The following is a 13,549-nucleotide window of genomic DNA, read 5'->3' on the forward strand; positions in this document are numbered from 1 at the left end:
TGTATGTATGTGTGTGTATGTGTGTGTGTGTATGTGTGTGTGTGTTTTAACTTGTTTTCTGTATTGGACTCCTTCTGTTTTTCTTCTGGTTTCCTTAGTTGTGTAATCTTTCTTCCTGTCTCATTCCGTTTTATATTTTCTCCCCATTCTTATTTTATTACCTCAATGTTCTTATAGCTTATTCCATAACATGGAACACATGTAAATATTTTTCTCCTTTTATTTGTTTGGTTAGATTTTCTTCCAGCTTGCTTTCACTTGTCTTGCCCATGTTATAATCCTTTCTCTTCTACTTCTATGAAAGTCTTGGATTTAGATAGTGGATATGCTGCTTCTTTCTGTCTTATTCCTATTTAACACGTGTTGCTCTTTCCAAATGTTCTATTTGTTCAAATACAATGTGGGTGAATTCTCTTTGACTCCCTTCTCACTGTATCTGAGTTCCAGAGCTGAGATACTTCTCTCTGCTTTTCCAGAGACTGAGTACACGTGGAGGAAAAGGCCTGCTTCCCTGAATCCACACAACGTCCAGGCTACTCTGGGTTCTCTCCTCAGATTTTGACAAGCTTCTTTACCACCATCCTCCCACCCTTGTCAGGAGTGTGCCCTATTCCTGTGACAAAACGCGCTTCGGCGTTGAGTTGTTGCCTTACTTCAATGCAGGGACGTAGACAGTGGCAGTCCCCAGCGATTTCTCCTGTCCCTGCTCAGGTCCTGGCAGCCGTAGGGATTGACCTTAGGGATTGACCTTCACTCACGATGGTTTGATCTGGCCGGATGGCCCCAGGCGTTTGCTTGTTCTAGTCACCCTTTCAGCTCCGGTCTTTTCAGATGTGTGTCTTCTTTGCAGCAAAAAGCACTAATGACAATTCTTGGCGTTGTGTCTACTAGGTCTCCTCCCCCTGAAGGGCTTCGGGGGAGTGAAGATGAAGCTGGACACCATTCTCCACTGCACGCTGCTATTTCACTGAGTTCTTGAAGTTTACTGTACAAGGTTGTACTTCATTTCTCGTCTGAGAAATAATTTGTTCCATTATTTGAAGGGGGTGCGGAGGGCTGGCTTTTACTATGCTTTATCGCATTTCATAAGTAACAGTGGGGGAGAAGTTTTGTGATTCTGATTATCGTTTTCACCCAGATGTCCTCTCCACGCCTCTGACAGCATTAAACCAGGAACTGTTCCAGCAAATGAACCTCCGCAGTTGCTAAAGACGAAGAAAGGAGAGCAATGAAAGCCAACGCTCAGAGCGATTCACGGATGACTATCAATAACACATCGCATTTCACATTTACAACACACGCGCGCCTTAGTTCATACTCATTAAGCCTCACTCGGAAGGGCGCGCCTGCGTTAAGTCTTGGGTCCCCAGAACCTAAGTCTGCACTTGGCCCAGAATAGATGCCCAGTAAAGTTCTGAACGAACGACTGCCTGTTACACCCACTTTACAGATGGGAAGACTGAAGACCACCACCATTAAGGACCTTGCCCAAGGCCGCAGAGCTGACGGTGGATGAAAATGGGGCCCGCAGGAAAGCGGGAAGACCGCCTGGAGGACCACGGGCCAGGGGCTGAGGCCCGGAGCAGGCTCGCCCCAGCCTGGGAGCCCCTCGCCCCGGCCCCGAGAGGCGAGGGTCCGACTCGGGCCAGCTCCCACCTGCTGCGCGCCTCCGGGACGCCCGGACGGTTCCCATAGCAACAGGAGGAGGCGGCGCAGGCGCGGAGAGCGCGGGGGGGGGGGGGCGGGGGGAAGGCACTGCGCAGGCGCAGAGAGCGCAGGGGGCGGGGGGGAGGCACTGCGCAGGCGCGGCGTCCCCGTTGCTAGGGCTGCCTGGCGCCCACCGGAGCGCCCGAGTTCGCGAGTCTCAGGGTGGCGACTGGAAGGATCGAAGCACCCTCTCTGCGCCTGCGCGCTCCGTGCCTGCGAAGCGAACCCGGCCTCACCTTTTCCCGCCCGGAGTGAGAGGATCTCGCTGTCCCGGTTCAGAAGACCCCCTCCCAATCCTCTGTGGTTCCCGACAGCGCCCTGACCCCCGCTGCCACCGTCCTTCAGAGAGCAACGGAAGAGCTTCCCGGAGGGCGAGGGAAAGAGGGAAAGTAGCCAGCAATGTCGAACGCGTAAGTGATGGGCTCCCAGCCACAGCCGTGGGGTGGGCTTCCCCAAGCCTGAAGGTGACTTGCTCTTCGCTTCTCTTGCTTTCTTTTTTCTTTTCTTTTCTCCTCCACTCTCTTCTCGGCCTCCCTCCTCTCCCCGACTTTTTTTTCCTTTTAGGAAATTCAGATATGCCTCAGGACAGAGCGTCTGCTTCTTGTGAGCAGGAAGGTCATACACTTAGATCCCCCTCCCCCCTGAGCCCAGCACCCCATGAAGATGAGCCCGCAGTCTCCCCGTCACCGCCAAGCCCTCAGGGGCGGCTGCTGAAAAGCAGCATGCCATTCTGTTGTTGTTGTTGTTGTTAATCTTTCACGGTAATAAATACATTGCTTTGCGAAAACACCCAGGTCCTGAAATTTCAGTCTAGAAAGATCTTGGGAAAGCATTATTGTCATTTTCTTTTCACAAACTCGAGTGGCAATGGTCCTGAAAAGAGTGTGTGCGTAGCACTGTGTCGTTTACACAGCTCTTGCACAAAGTTACCTCATTTGGTCTTCGCAGGAATAATTTCAAATGGGTATTACAGTGCTGACTCTGTGGGCCCTGTTCGAACTTTTTCACAGCAACTCTGTAATGTAGGGGCTGTTAACATTGTTATTTCTATTTGACAAATGAGGGAACCTGGGTGTGAAGAGGTGAAGTAGCTCACACAGCGAGCAAACTGCCCAAGCCAGGCACTGTAGCTCCAGCCTGTGCTCTTGCTAGTACTCACCCTATTTTCTAGGCAAAGAAGTGGGAGCCAAGAAGTTAACAGCTTGCCAGGGTTTGGGAGTGGGGAAGATCAAGAGTTCTGTTTAAGAGCTGTTGAGTTGGAAGCGCCCATTGGGCATCACGTGGGGCTGAAATAGGCTGTTAAATATTCAGATCTTGGGTTCAGGAGCGAGGCCTATGTCTGAAATACACACTTGCCTGCTGTCGGCCTGTCATGGTCTTAGTGAGACATTGAATGAGTATTAATAAAGAAGTATAAGGACTGAGCCTGAGATCATCCACAGTAAGGCTGAGGAGAAGAGCAGACCCAGTAATCAAAGATATGACCCATAAGGAAGAAGCAAGTGGAAGAAATAATAGTGTTTCTAGGAGAAGTAACTGTTTTCTCCTCTGTCAAGTGTTCCTGAGACAAGCTGGGGAGGAACTGAGAACTGACTGTTGATTTGGCAGTGTAGAGCTCAGCAGTGACCTTGGCAGGAGCTGATTCAGTGGTGTGATGAGATAGAAAGACTTACTCAAGTGAATGTATGGGGAGAGAAACTGTAGGCGTGAGCATAGATAACTCTTTAAAGGAGTTTTGCTGCAAAGGAAAGGAAATGCGTTGGCAGCTAGAGGCAGGGGACATGGCTCTGAGACAGGAAACAATGGAATGTTTGTGTGTGGAAGGGAATGACCCAGGATGACATAGGAGGAGGAGGGAGAAGGGGGTGACATCGTTAGCAGTGAGAGGACATGGGATCCAGGAGATGCTGGCTTTAGGGAGAGGAACTCAGCACTTAGCAATGGAACAGGTGGGAAGGCAGCTTCAAGATGCTATTCAGTGGGCGGGTGCCCTGGAGGTGGCCTGGAAAGATGATGGTGACTGAGGGGCAGGTGACAGCATCAGATGTAATGGGATTCAAAGCCAGGGAGTGTTGGGACGAGGGAAGGCAGATGTCTGGAGGTGCAGTGAAGAAAAGGGATCCCCTTGACCTAGCCCCACAGCTAGAGATAGAGGGCTCTGGGGGGAACAGAAGCCTCTGTCAAGAGGGCTTCCGAACAGAGCCAGGCCTTCCTTAGAGCAAGAAGGCAGGGGGAGTATCTGGGAAAGAAGAGAGCAAACTAGATAAGATGGGAAGATTCAGAAGGTTTTATCGTGTGCAAAATAACTGGAAAGAATTCCCATTTTGCAGTATTTTGATTTCCCACGGAAATGTATGCTATGTTTGAATACTCAAGTGTTTTCCTCTCCTACCCACTCCACTGTAGGAAAACTGCCGAGCTGTAGGAGTAACAGTCTGGTCTTTTTCACTGTCATGTTCAGTCTTCTCCACCCACAAGCCTCCTGACTTCAAAATCTGTCATATTTCTAAGTCGTATGCTCAAGTCTGAAACCAGTCATATGCTTTTTAAAACTGTTAAGTAGTCTCATGGATAAAATACTACCTTCTGTTTACAAGATGCAGTAAAAATTCCAGGAACACTTTCACACCTGTTATTCCGTCTGAATTAGTCTGTTCTCCACTTCTAATAAAGGCACACCCAAGACTGAGTGATTTATAAAGGAAAGAGGTTCAATTGACTCACAGTTCTGCAGGGCTTGGGAAACCTCAGGAAACTTACAATCAAGGCAGAAGGGGAAGTCAAATATCCGCTTCTTCACATGGCAGCAGCAAAGACAAGTGCAGAGTGAAGCAGGAAAAAAGGCCCTTATAAAACCGTAAGATCTGGTGAGAACTCACTATCATGAGACCAGCATGGAAGTAACTGCCTGCATGATTCAATTACCTCCCACTGGGTCCCTCCCACAACACGTGGGGATTATGGGAACCACAATTCAAGATGAGATTTGGGTGGGGACACAGCCAAACCACATCAGCATCCGACAGTCGTCCCCGGAGGTGTCCCAAGTCCATCTCATTATCCAGGTTTGCCAGTGGGGGAGGCATAAGCATGAGGAGGTTGAGTGACCTCCGGGGCTGAGCTGCTCAGGACACTGGTTTCTATCTTGCGCCTGTAAACCCAGCACCTTGGGAGGCCAGAGCAGGTGGATCTCCCGAGGTCAGGAGTTTGAAACCAGCCTGGCCAACATGGCGAAACTCCATCTATACTAAAATATCTTGGCATGGTGTCAGGCACATATAATCCCAGCTACTTGGGAGGCTGACGCAGGAGAATCACTTGAACCCAGGAGGCCAAGGTTGCAGTGACCCAAGATCACACCATTGCACTCCAGCCTGGGTGACAAGAGCGAAATTCCATCTCAAGAAACAAACAAACAAAAACAGTATTTTAAATGTAGAGCACTTTTATCTTTAAAAACCACTTTGCCATACCCAAGGAAAATAAAGACATATGTACACACAGAAACAGAGGCAGAAATGCTTCCAGCAGCATCATTCACAGCAGCCAGGAAGGCAGAAACGACCCAAGTGTCCGTCAGCTGACAAATGGATAAACGAAATGTGTTGTTTCCATACAAAGGAAAATTGGCGATAAAAAGAAATGAAGTACGAAGCATGTGACCGTGTGGATGAACTTTGAGAACACCGCACCGAGGAGAAGCAGCTCAGCACCAGACGCCCCCTCTTGCATGATTCCACTCCTGTGCAATGTCCAGAATAGGCAAATAGAAATGGAAATTATGTTAGTGGCTGCCAAGGGCGAGGAGGAATGAGGAATGGGGAGTGACCCCTTCACAGATGTGGGTTTCTTGCCCAGTGATAAAAATGTTCTGGAGTTTAGATAGTGGTGATGGTTGCACAACTCTATGCTAAAAATCACTGAATTGTACACTTGAAAAGAGTGAATTTTATGTTGTGTGAATTATCTCTCATCAATGTTCTTATGAAAAATCATCTTGCTGCCTCTGTTGTCTCATTTGACCTTCATGGCTGGGCTCAGGCAGGAGGCTGGGGCTGCGGGGCAAGGAGGTGGGGCGCCAGACCAGACGGGCTGAGTGCAAAGTGGGGGCTTCCCAGGCTGGCGTGGCCAAGGCATGGTGCCCAGATCCCTGGCAGCCGGACGCGTGATGGGGTGTGGTCACATGGAGAGGCATCAGGACAGCTGGGGAGCGGGAAGCCAGAGACAGTCTCGAGGGAAGAGGGTCCGGCAGAAAGAGATGAAGCCGTCTCTCAGCCCTGAGGAAAACAGGTTATGATGCAGAGTTCCGTGTGCTTTCAAAGCTGCTAAACACTTTCCTGTCCGCCAGGAATACTTGTCTGGTCTCTCCAGGCAGGGATTCCCCAGACAGACTGCAGGTGGGGAAGAAAGAAGTGGCAGGAGGACCTGGAAGGCTCAAGCCACCAGGACTGTTTGGCCAAAAATTCCAGGTATGAGTCAGCTCTGTGAGGCGCTGGAAACGTCCTGCTTCTCTGCCCCGACTGAAGCCAATCAGGGCTCTGACCAGGAGTGGCTGGCCTCCCCATCCGGACAGCAGGTCCAGACATCTGGAAAGTCTGGCTCCGTTCTTTCCCACCAGCTCAGCTGTGGTTTCCCCTGTTGGAAGCAGGAGCCTCTTCAACCCAAGATCTCTCGCTGTCGATGGCTGCGGTTCTTGGCAAGGTTCGGGTCATCCCACCTGAACTTCGGGGAGGCAGCCTGCTTAGGGTATTGCACAGACTTAATGCTTGTTGTGGTGGTCAGTGTCGGAAGTGTGATGAGATGCCTTTTATCTTTTACTGCCTGTTCCACTCCCATATTTAAAAATTATTGCTAGGTTTATTTATAGTCTTCAGTCTATTGTTACTGAATTCTTGCCCATATTAAATCTGTATGTCTGTTTGGAGAGTTTTCTGTTGTTATAGCTTGCCTCTTTTTTTTTTTTTTTTTTTTTGGATACGGAGTCTCACTCTGTTACCCAGGCTAGAGTGCAGGGGCCTGATCTCTGCCCACTGCAGCCTCCACCTCCCGGGTTCAAGTGAGTCTCCTGTCTCAGCATCCCAAGTAGCCGGGATTACAGGTGCACGCCACCATGCCCAGCTGATTTCTGTTGTTTTTCACAGAGACAGGTTTTGTCTTTTAGACAGGAGCAGGTAGTGTCTTCTGCTTGCTCTGATCTGTAACTAGCATTCTAAAATTTTCTTTAGCTAGATTTTGTGGGGCTCCCACCATGTGAATTCTTAAATATTTAATGTTCTTTATTGGCTTTGTGAATGGGTTTCTTCTTTCATGTTTTTTTCTCTGCATTAAAGTATTGCAATTTTGTTGTAATTGTGTGTGTGTGTGTGTGTGTGTGTGTGTGTGTGTGTGTGTGACAGAATCTCACTCTGTTGCCTAGGCTGGGGTGCAGTGGTGAGATCTTGGCTTACTGCAACCTCCACCTGCAGTTCAAGCAATTCTCCTGCCTCAGCCTCCTGAGTAGCTGAGATTACAGGCACCCGCCACCATGCCCAGCTAATTTTTATGTTTTTAATAGACCTGCAGTTCTCACCATGTTGGCCAGACTGATCTGGAACTCCTGACCTCAAGTGATCCACCCACCTCAGCCACCTGGTGCTGGGATTACAGGCGTGAGCCACCATGCCCGGCCTTTCCTGTACTAACTGACATGTTTTTTGTTACCCATCTCCTTGGATTTTGCAGTCATGCCATTTACAAGCAGTGGTATCAAAAATGGTTTATATTAATTCCTTGTGTAACTCCCTCACCCCTTTTGACTGCCAGTTTTGAGGGCATATTTCTAGCATTTCACCCTTGAAAGTCCATTGGGTTGCTGGGTTTTGGCACGTTGAAGGAGTCATCATCCTCCTTTTCTTGGGGTGCGGGGAGGGCGTTTTCAATCAGGCCTGTGCTGCCGGTTACAATATACCGAGCATCTTCTTGGCATCTGTGAAACAAGCTGGGGTTTTACTGGTCCGTCGCTGTATGGAGTTATACTTTCCTCCGTGTTGAACCGAAAGGCACTCCTGCAGTCACCCCTCCTGGGTTAGAGGGAACAATTCTTTTGATCTGGAGCCGTGGCGTGTTTTCTAAGTGGAATTTCAGATCTGAGTTCTCGACAAAATTAGCCTGTCATTTTCCTCTTGAATGTTGTCCTGGCCCCAAACCCTACTAAGTCCACAGAGCAGCTTGAGCACTGTTCTATGTTATGTCAGCAGTCGTCACACCTGTTAGTGTGTTCGGCCTGTGTCCTCACTCAGACCAGTGAGTGCCTTGGGTTTACTGTCCCTTCTCGGGTCCTAGAAGTCTCGGCTTTGGGAGACTCACATGGTGCTCAACCTCTGCTCTTCATCGTTGTCCCCAGCCACACTGTTCCCCTGATCATCTCCGACATCGTTGCTTCTCCCAGCCCCTCCTGCTTACTGTTACAGTGGGGCAAGCAGGACGTCAGAGTCCCGGGAGCTTTGAACCAGCATGAGGTGTTACTTTTCCTGTTGTTCTTTCGAGCAATGGTGGTGGTTGTTCCTGATCAATATCATCGTTTGCTAGTCACTAATTCCTCCAGGAGTGATGATGTGTTCTGTGTGATATGGGAATGGGTGGCTGTCCTCTCACCTTAGCATAGGGAAAGACCTTACAGAGAGATACCGACATGTGGGGGGGTTTTCCTTCATCAGTGGTCAGGACTCTACACACCCACTTTCTGCAGCAAAGCCCCTTCCCAGACACACTGGCCTTCCAGTTCATTTTTCAGTCCTGGTTCATGAATATAAAAGCAAAAAAAAAAAAAAAAAATCACCTGAAATGTGGTGGGTGGGGGCTAGGAGGGGGGGTTGGAATCTCCACCATGAATGTGTTGGCCCCGGCCGGAAAAGTGGGGACATTTATCAGGGCCTAATAAAGGGACCAGTAACAAAGATGTGGACACAGTCTAGGGAACCCAGCAAGGGATGGAGCAGTATCCCAGGGCCAGCCACAGCAGAGCCACCACCATCTTGAGTCTTTGGCAGAAGGGCACACCCAGCCTTTGTTGCCTCACTGAGGGTGAATAAAAGGGTCAAACTCTTCTACTCTCTGGCTTTTCTGTTGAGTCCATTGACTCAACTCACTAGAATGAGGGCAGAGAGCCCAGCTGGTGCATTACACAGAGCTCAGCCTCCCAGGCCACAGTCTACACCTCACTTCTTACACTTTACATTATGGTTCTAAGATTCTTAGTTGTTGCCTTTCACTGTAGCTCAGTCATTCATTTTTCACTGCTGTGTAATAGTCCACTGGTGAATATACTACAGTTTATTTATCCACTCTCTTATTGGTGAACATATGGGTTTTCTCCAGGTTTTTTACTATTATTTTTTAAATGCTACCGTGATCATTCTTGATGCATATTTTATAACTCTAGGGTATAATTCATTCATAGGGTATGCATATGTTCAACTTAATAAGAAAATGCTACATTACTTTTTAGAGCTGTTGTTCCAATGTATACTTCACCAGCTGCGTATATGGACAAATCAGTTAACTATTCTGTATATCAACTTTGTCATCTTTTAAATGGATATAATAATAGTAGCTTCCTGGGTAAAGTGAGGAACAACTTTATATCATCTAGACAAAATGCTTTTAAAAACTATTTATTTGACGATAATACTGGTGGTACATATTCAGAAATCACGAGGACCTCAGAACAGGATATAAATTATCTAACAAGCCTTGCAACTACATACGATATTCTTAGCTCACACTTGATTCTGTGTTATATTTTGTTATACCAGATGCCCAATATTTATGTTTTACCAAGTAACTTTTATCTACTATGCCATCTAAATTTTCTGTCTTCCCCCAGAATGTATGATAAGATATGGCATCAGGCACAAGAAGCCCTCAGTGTTTTACTCGATAAAGAGTCTCAGAAGATGATTGAGCCACAGAGAAATCAAGTGTTCATCTTCGAAACGTTAGCCACCTTCTACATAAAGTATGTGCAGATCTTTAGAAACCTGGAGAATGTCTATGACCAGATCATCCACCCCCAGAAACGAATACTGATCAGGAAAGTCCTGGACGGAGTGATGGGCCGCGTCCTGGAGCTGAAGAATGAGATGGTGGAACTGGAACTCACGGAGTTCCATTATTTCGATGACATCCTGCAGGATCTAAAGCTGACTCCCGTAAGCACTTTGTTGTTTTCTTCTCAGTTGCTTTTTGTTATAAATGAGATATGTAGCCCTATATCTGATACTCTGCAGACTGCCTGTCCATGTTTACTAGTTGATGTATGGAAAATCTAAACATTTCCCTTCAATTACACCCTGCTGTCATGGACAAGGATTGGGTTCCCTTTGTTTCTGGTGTAGATGCATCTGCACACTTCTTGGCTGTGTTAGGCACTGCTGTGGCTGTGATCTTACCTGACACTGTGGTGTCTGTGCAGGACTGTTGGAATGCAGTGGGCCAGCCCTTTCATAAGCACCCTTGAAGCATAGACCCTCCCAGCATCCAGGAGCAGCTCCCACTCCCCTCTGTTTCCATGGGAAATCTCCCTGTAGCCTGTTAATCACAGGTTCCCTATTGCCAGGTACATGCACCTCCTCCTTACTTTGAGTCAGTGGTGACCCAGGGGAGTGTATGGCTTACATGGCTGTGGGCCTCAGATGCCAAAGGAGAGTCACGTGCTTGCTCTCCCTCCTTCCCTCTGTCTCTATCCCCCTCCTTCCCTTTCTCCCTGGAGCTCTCCCTGCTGGCACTTGGCAACCACAGCTCCCTCCCACGAGCATTCATCCCCTGCTGCTGCCCTCTGACCTTCCTGCTGGCACAGGACCTCTCTTCTGACTCAGGCTGGCTGGGCTGCTGGGGCCACTGGCCACCTCCCCTCAGTGTCATGGTCCTGGGAGCCCACCTTCGTTTTGAAAGGAACATGTTCTTGAAATAAAATCAAAAGGAGAAAGTGTTTAATATTCTACATAGGGATTCATGTTTCTTCTCCTTGAAAATACCTGGGCTTTTATTAAGGTATCTTTCTGAGAATGGCTTTCCTCACATTATTATTTTATCAGAATGGAGTGATGAGAATAACTGAAATGAATGAAAATGTTGACGATTATTTCAAAAGTTTTATGTTTGTTGCATTTATTTATAAAAGCATGGGTTAATCACCAGATTTAATCTGGTACACTTTACTCACTAAAGTGAAATATGAACAATTTAGGATAACTGTGAAAAAAGTAGTTATGAAATCATATTCCTAAATTTAATTAATGAAGTCATATTACATTTATTAGTTTAATTTCAAGGATACAAAGTCATGCCTCCATCTGTTAGGAATAGTACATTTGGGGCTCTGTGTGGTGGCCCCTCACGGCCCTGCCTTTCCTGCTGCGTCAGCCAGCCCCTCTGCTCCAGGGACTTCATCTTCTTAAAGGCCATGTCTCTGTTGCCATGGGGATGGAGCCCCAAACACCAAGAGGGGTGACAAATGAGCAGATGGCATCCAGGACACCTACCTGCAGAGGGCGGTCAACAGTGTTTTCCGGCAGTCCTGGAAATAGTGACTGAACCACGTGCTGTCACTGAAGCCCATGTGGTTGGGCTGGGCTGAAGGCATCTTCATTCTTGTCCCCATCCCCAGTGCTGACAAACACCCAGTTAGGTTCCTCCCCTTAGTTCCATGAGGTCCCCAAATTCTTCCTTAAACTTCCCCTTTTAGCTAAACTAGTCCAAAGACTACATCTGTAACCTGCCACATGAGGAAACTTTCCTGACAGGCCCACCTCAAAGAGAGAAGCATATGGTGGGGAAGAGGTCTTCTCTGCCACCAGAGGCTTCGTAGATTCCACTCCACAGGGAATGAAAAGTCCCATGGCATCAGGGACGGACGTGGAAGGCATCATGGATGGAAATGGAGCAACTGTCTTCGCCTCTCTTCCATTCTCAGTGACTCTGTTTCCTCATCCTCAAAATCCTAACTATGATTTTTTTTTTGAGATGGAGTTTTGCTCTTGATGCAAAATTATTAGGTTTAATTCAATGGTGCAAGCTTAGCTCACTGCAGCCTCTGCCACCTGGGTTCAAGTGATTCTCCTGCCTCAGCCTCTCAAGTAGCTGGGATTACAGGTGTGCACCACCATGCCAAGCTAATTTTTGTATTTTTAGTAGAGATGGGGTTTCACCATGCTAGTCAGGCTGGTCTCAAATTCCTGACCTCAGGTGACCCACCCACCCCAGCCTCTCCAGGTGCTGGGATTACAGGCATGAGCCACCATGCCCAGCCTGCTAACTGTAATTTTATGATATGAAATTGACCACATGGAACTATGACATAATGAATTTTGCCTTAAAAGTACTACACTTGAATGTGCTTATTAGTAAATAAAATCACATTAAATCAAAGTGTCACCATTCTTCTCAAACCGCCCTCTCTCCCCAGGCCACATTCACCCACTAGACTCTGCTGGTTCACTCTTCAGTCACTCCCGACACTCCACAAACCTAAGAAAGGTTTTATGTTCAAAAGACATTGTCATGGGAGACTGTCCCAAGACAGTCAGAAGCCATGGGGTTACTGTCCCACCAAGTCCTTGAAATGATACACTCTTAGGCTTTAACATGTACTGAGGGGAAGGCCTATCCAGAATTCTCTGTGCTGGAAGGAGGTTATGGAGAGTCACACCTAGAATTGGAAAAAAAATAAAGTAGCCAATTCTGAAGACAAAGACCTTTGCTTCCCTGGTCAAATCAGCCAGGGGGGTCTGACAGAGATTGCAGGATGATGTTTCTCAGTGGGATTGGCAAAAGGCATACCCACATCCTTATACAGTACTTCTATATGCCTTTCTATCCAATTTGGACTGATAAATATTCATCTGACCCCTGCTAGTTTGAAATATTTGGTAACATGCACAAATGAATGATCAAAGTTTATTATATAAAAACAATTTTCATAATAAAGCAAATTAATTTTGCAAATAATTTTTGCAATGGATAATTTTGGTAAAAATAAAACCAAATTATGAGGGAAAAAATGTGACCATTTACATACAAATAGTCTATGGTGCTAATGATAAATTATTAGGTATAATTCAAATATCTCTATTCCTTAATACTGTACTACTTCAATTTCAACCATTATTTTAGGTAAAATGAGGTAATATTGTATTTCCTTAAAGAAATCCACCAAGTAATCATTAGTTAATTGAGGCCTAATTTATGTGAACTCCTGACATTTTTCTGCAGTTATTAAAGCAGGGGACATGATTACGATTTTCTTTGTGACTTTGTGTCTCTTTAGTAAATGAATTCTCTTCACTCTGCTGGCCTCATTTTTTTCTTAAGTGAAAATGGGCAGTAAAGCAAGCGTCTTTGACGTGTGCATCTGTATCCTTACTGTATACTTTAAATAAATTCAAGTGCTAGAATTGTGACAGAAATGCTCTTGTTTGTTCTTTTTCTTCTCTAGCAACAATTAGATATTCCCATACCCAAGTATTTTTTGAAGGAGAAGTTGGAAGTAATAAAAGGAAGAGAGAAAATTCTTGCTCAAATATTAGCCGACAGTGGAATAGACCCATCTAAAGTGGTTTGTATATCATTTTAACAAACATTAATCCAGAATCTGTGTAACTTCCTTTTTCTGCTGTTCCTAATTGTGTGAGCAACGCTTCAGTTATTTTCAATTTAAGGAGAGAATGATCCCTCCCCCCACCTCTGGCCTCCCTTGTTGTAAGTACGTAAGAAGTTGCGTAACATTTGGGCGTGCTTTTGGTGATATAAAATCATCATTTTTCAAGAGCTTAGAAATTGAGATCAAAACATAATGTTTTGCTAC

The 13,549-nt window shown here is 46.6% G+C and overlaps 1 protein-coding gene across 3 annotated transcripts in view; it reads left to right on the plus strand.

Annotated features, from left to right (window-relative positions):
- The first annotated feature begins 1,811 nt into the window (after window positions 1–1,811).
- The window catches only part of DRC11 (dynein regulatory complex subunit 11), a 174,468-nt gene continuing 162,730 nt past the window's right edge, over window positions 1,812–13,549 (plus strand). For all 3 annotated transcript variants that reach the window (XM_003936741.4, XM_074398811.1, XM_074398812.1), the window contains exons 1-3: window positions 1,812–2,117; window positions 9,572–9,896; window positions 13,181–13,300. In XM_003936741.4, coding sequence (XP_003936790.1) covers window positions 2,107–2,117; window positions 9,572–9,896; window positions 13,181–13,300 — 456 coding nt within the window. In that variant the 5' untranslated portion in view covers window positions 1,812–2,106. The remainder of the gene's footprint in view (window positions 2,118–9,571; window positions 9,897–13,180; window positions 13,301–13,549) is intronic.

This window comes from Saimiri boliviensis, chromosome 5 (assembly GCF_048565385.1).
Source record: "Saimiri boliviensis isolate mSaiBol1 chromosome 5, mSaiBol1.pri, whole genome shotgun sequence".
Taxonomy (NCBI): domain Eukaryota; kingdom Metazoa; phylum Chordata; class Mammalia; order Primates; family Cebidae; genus Saimiri; species Saimiri boliviensis.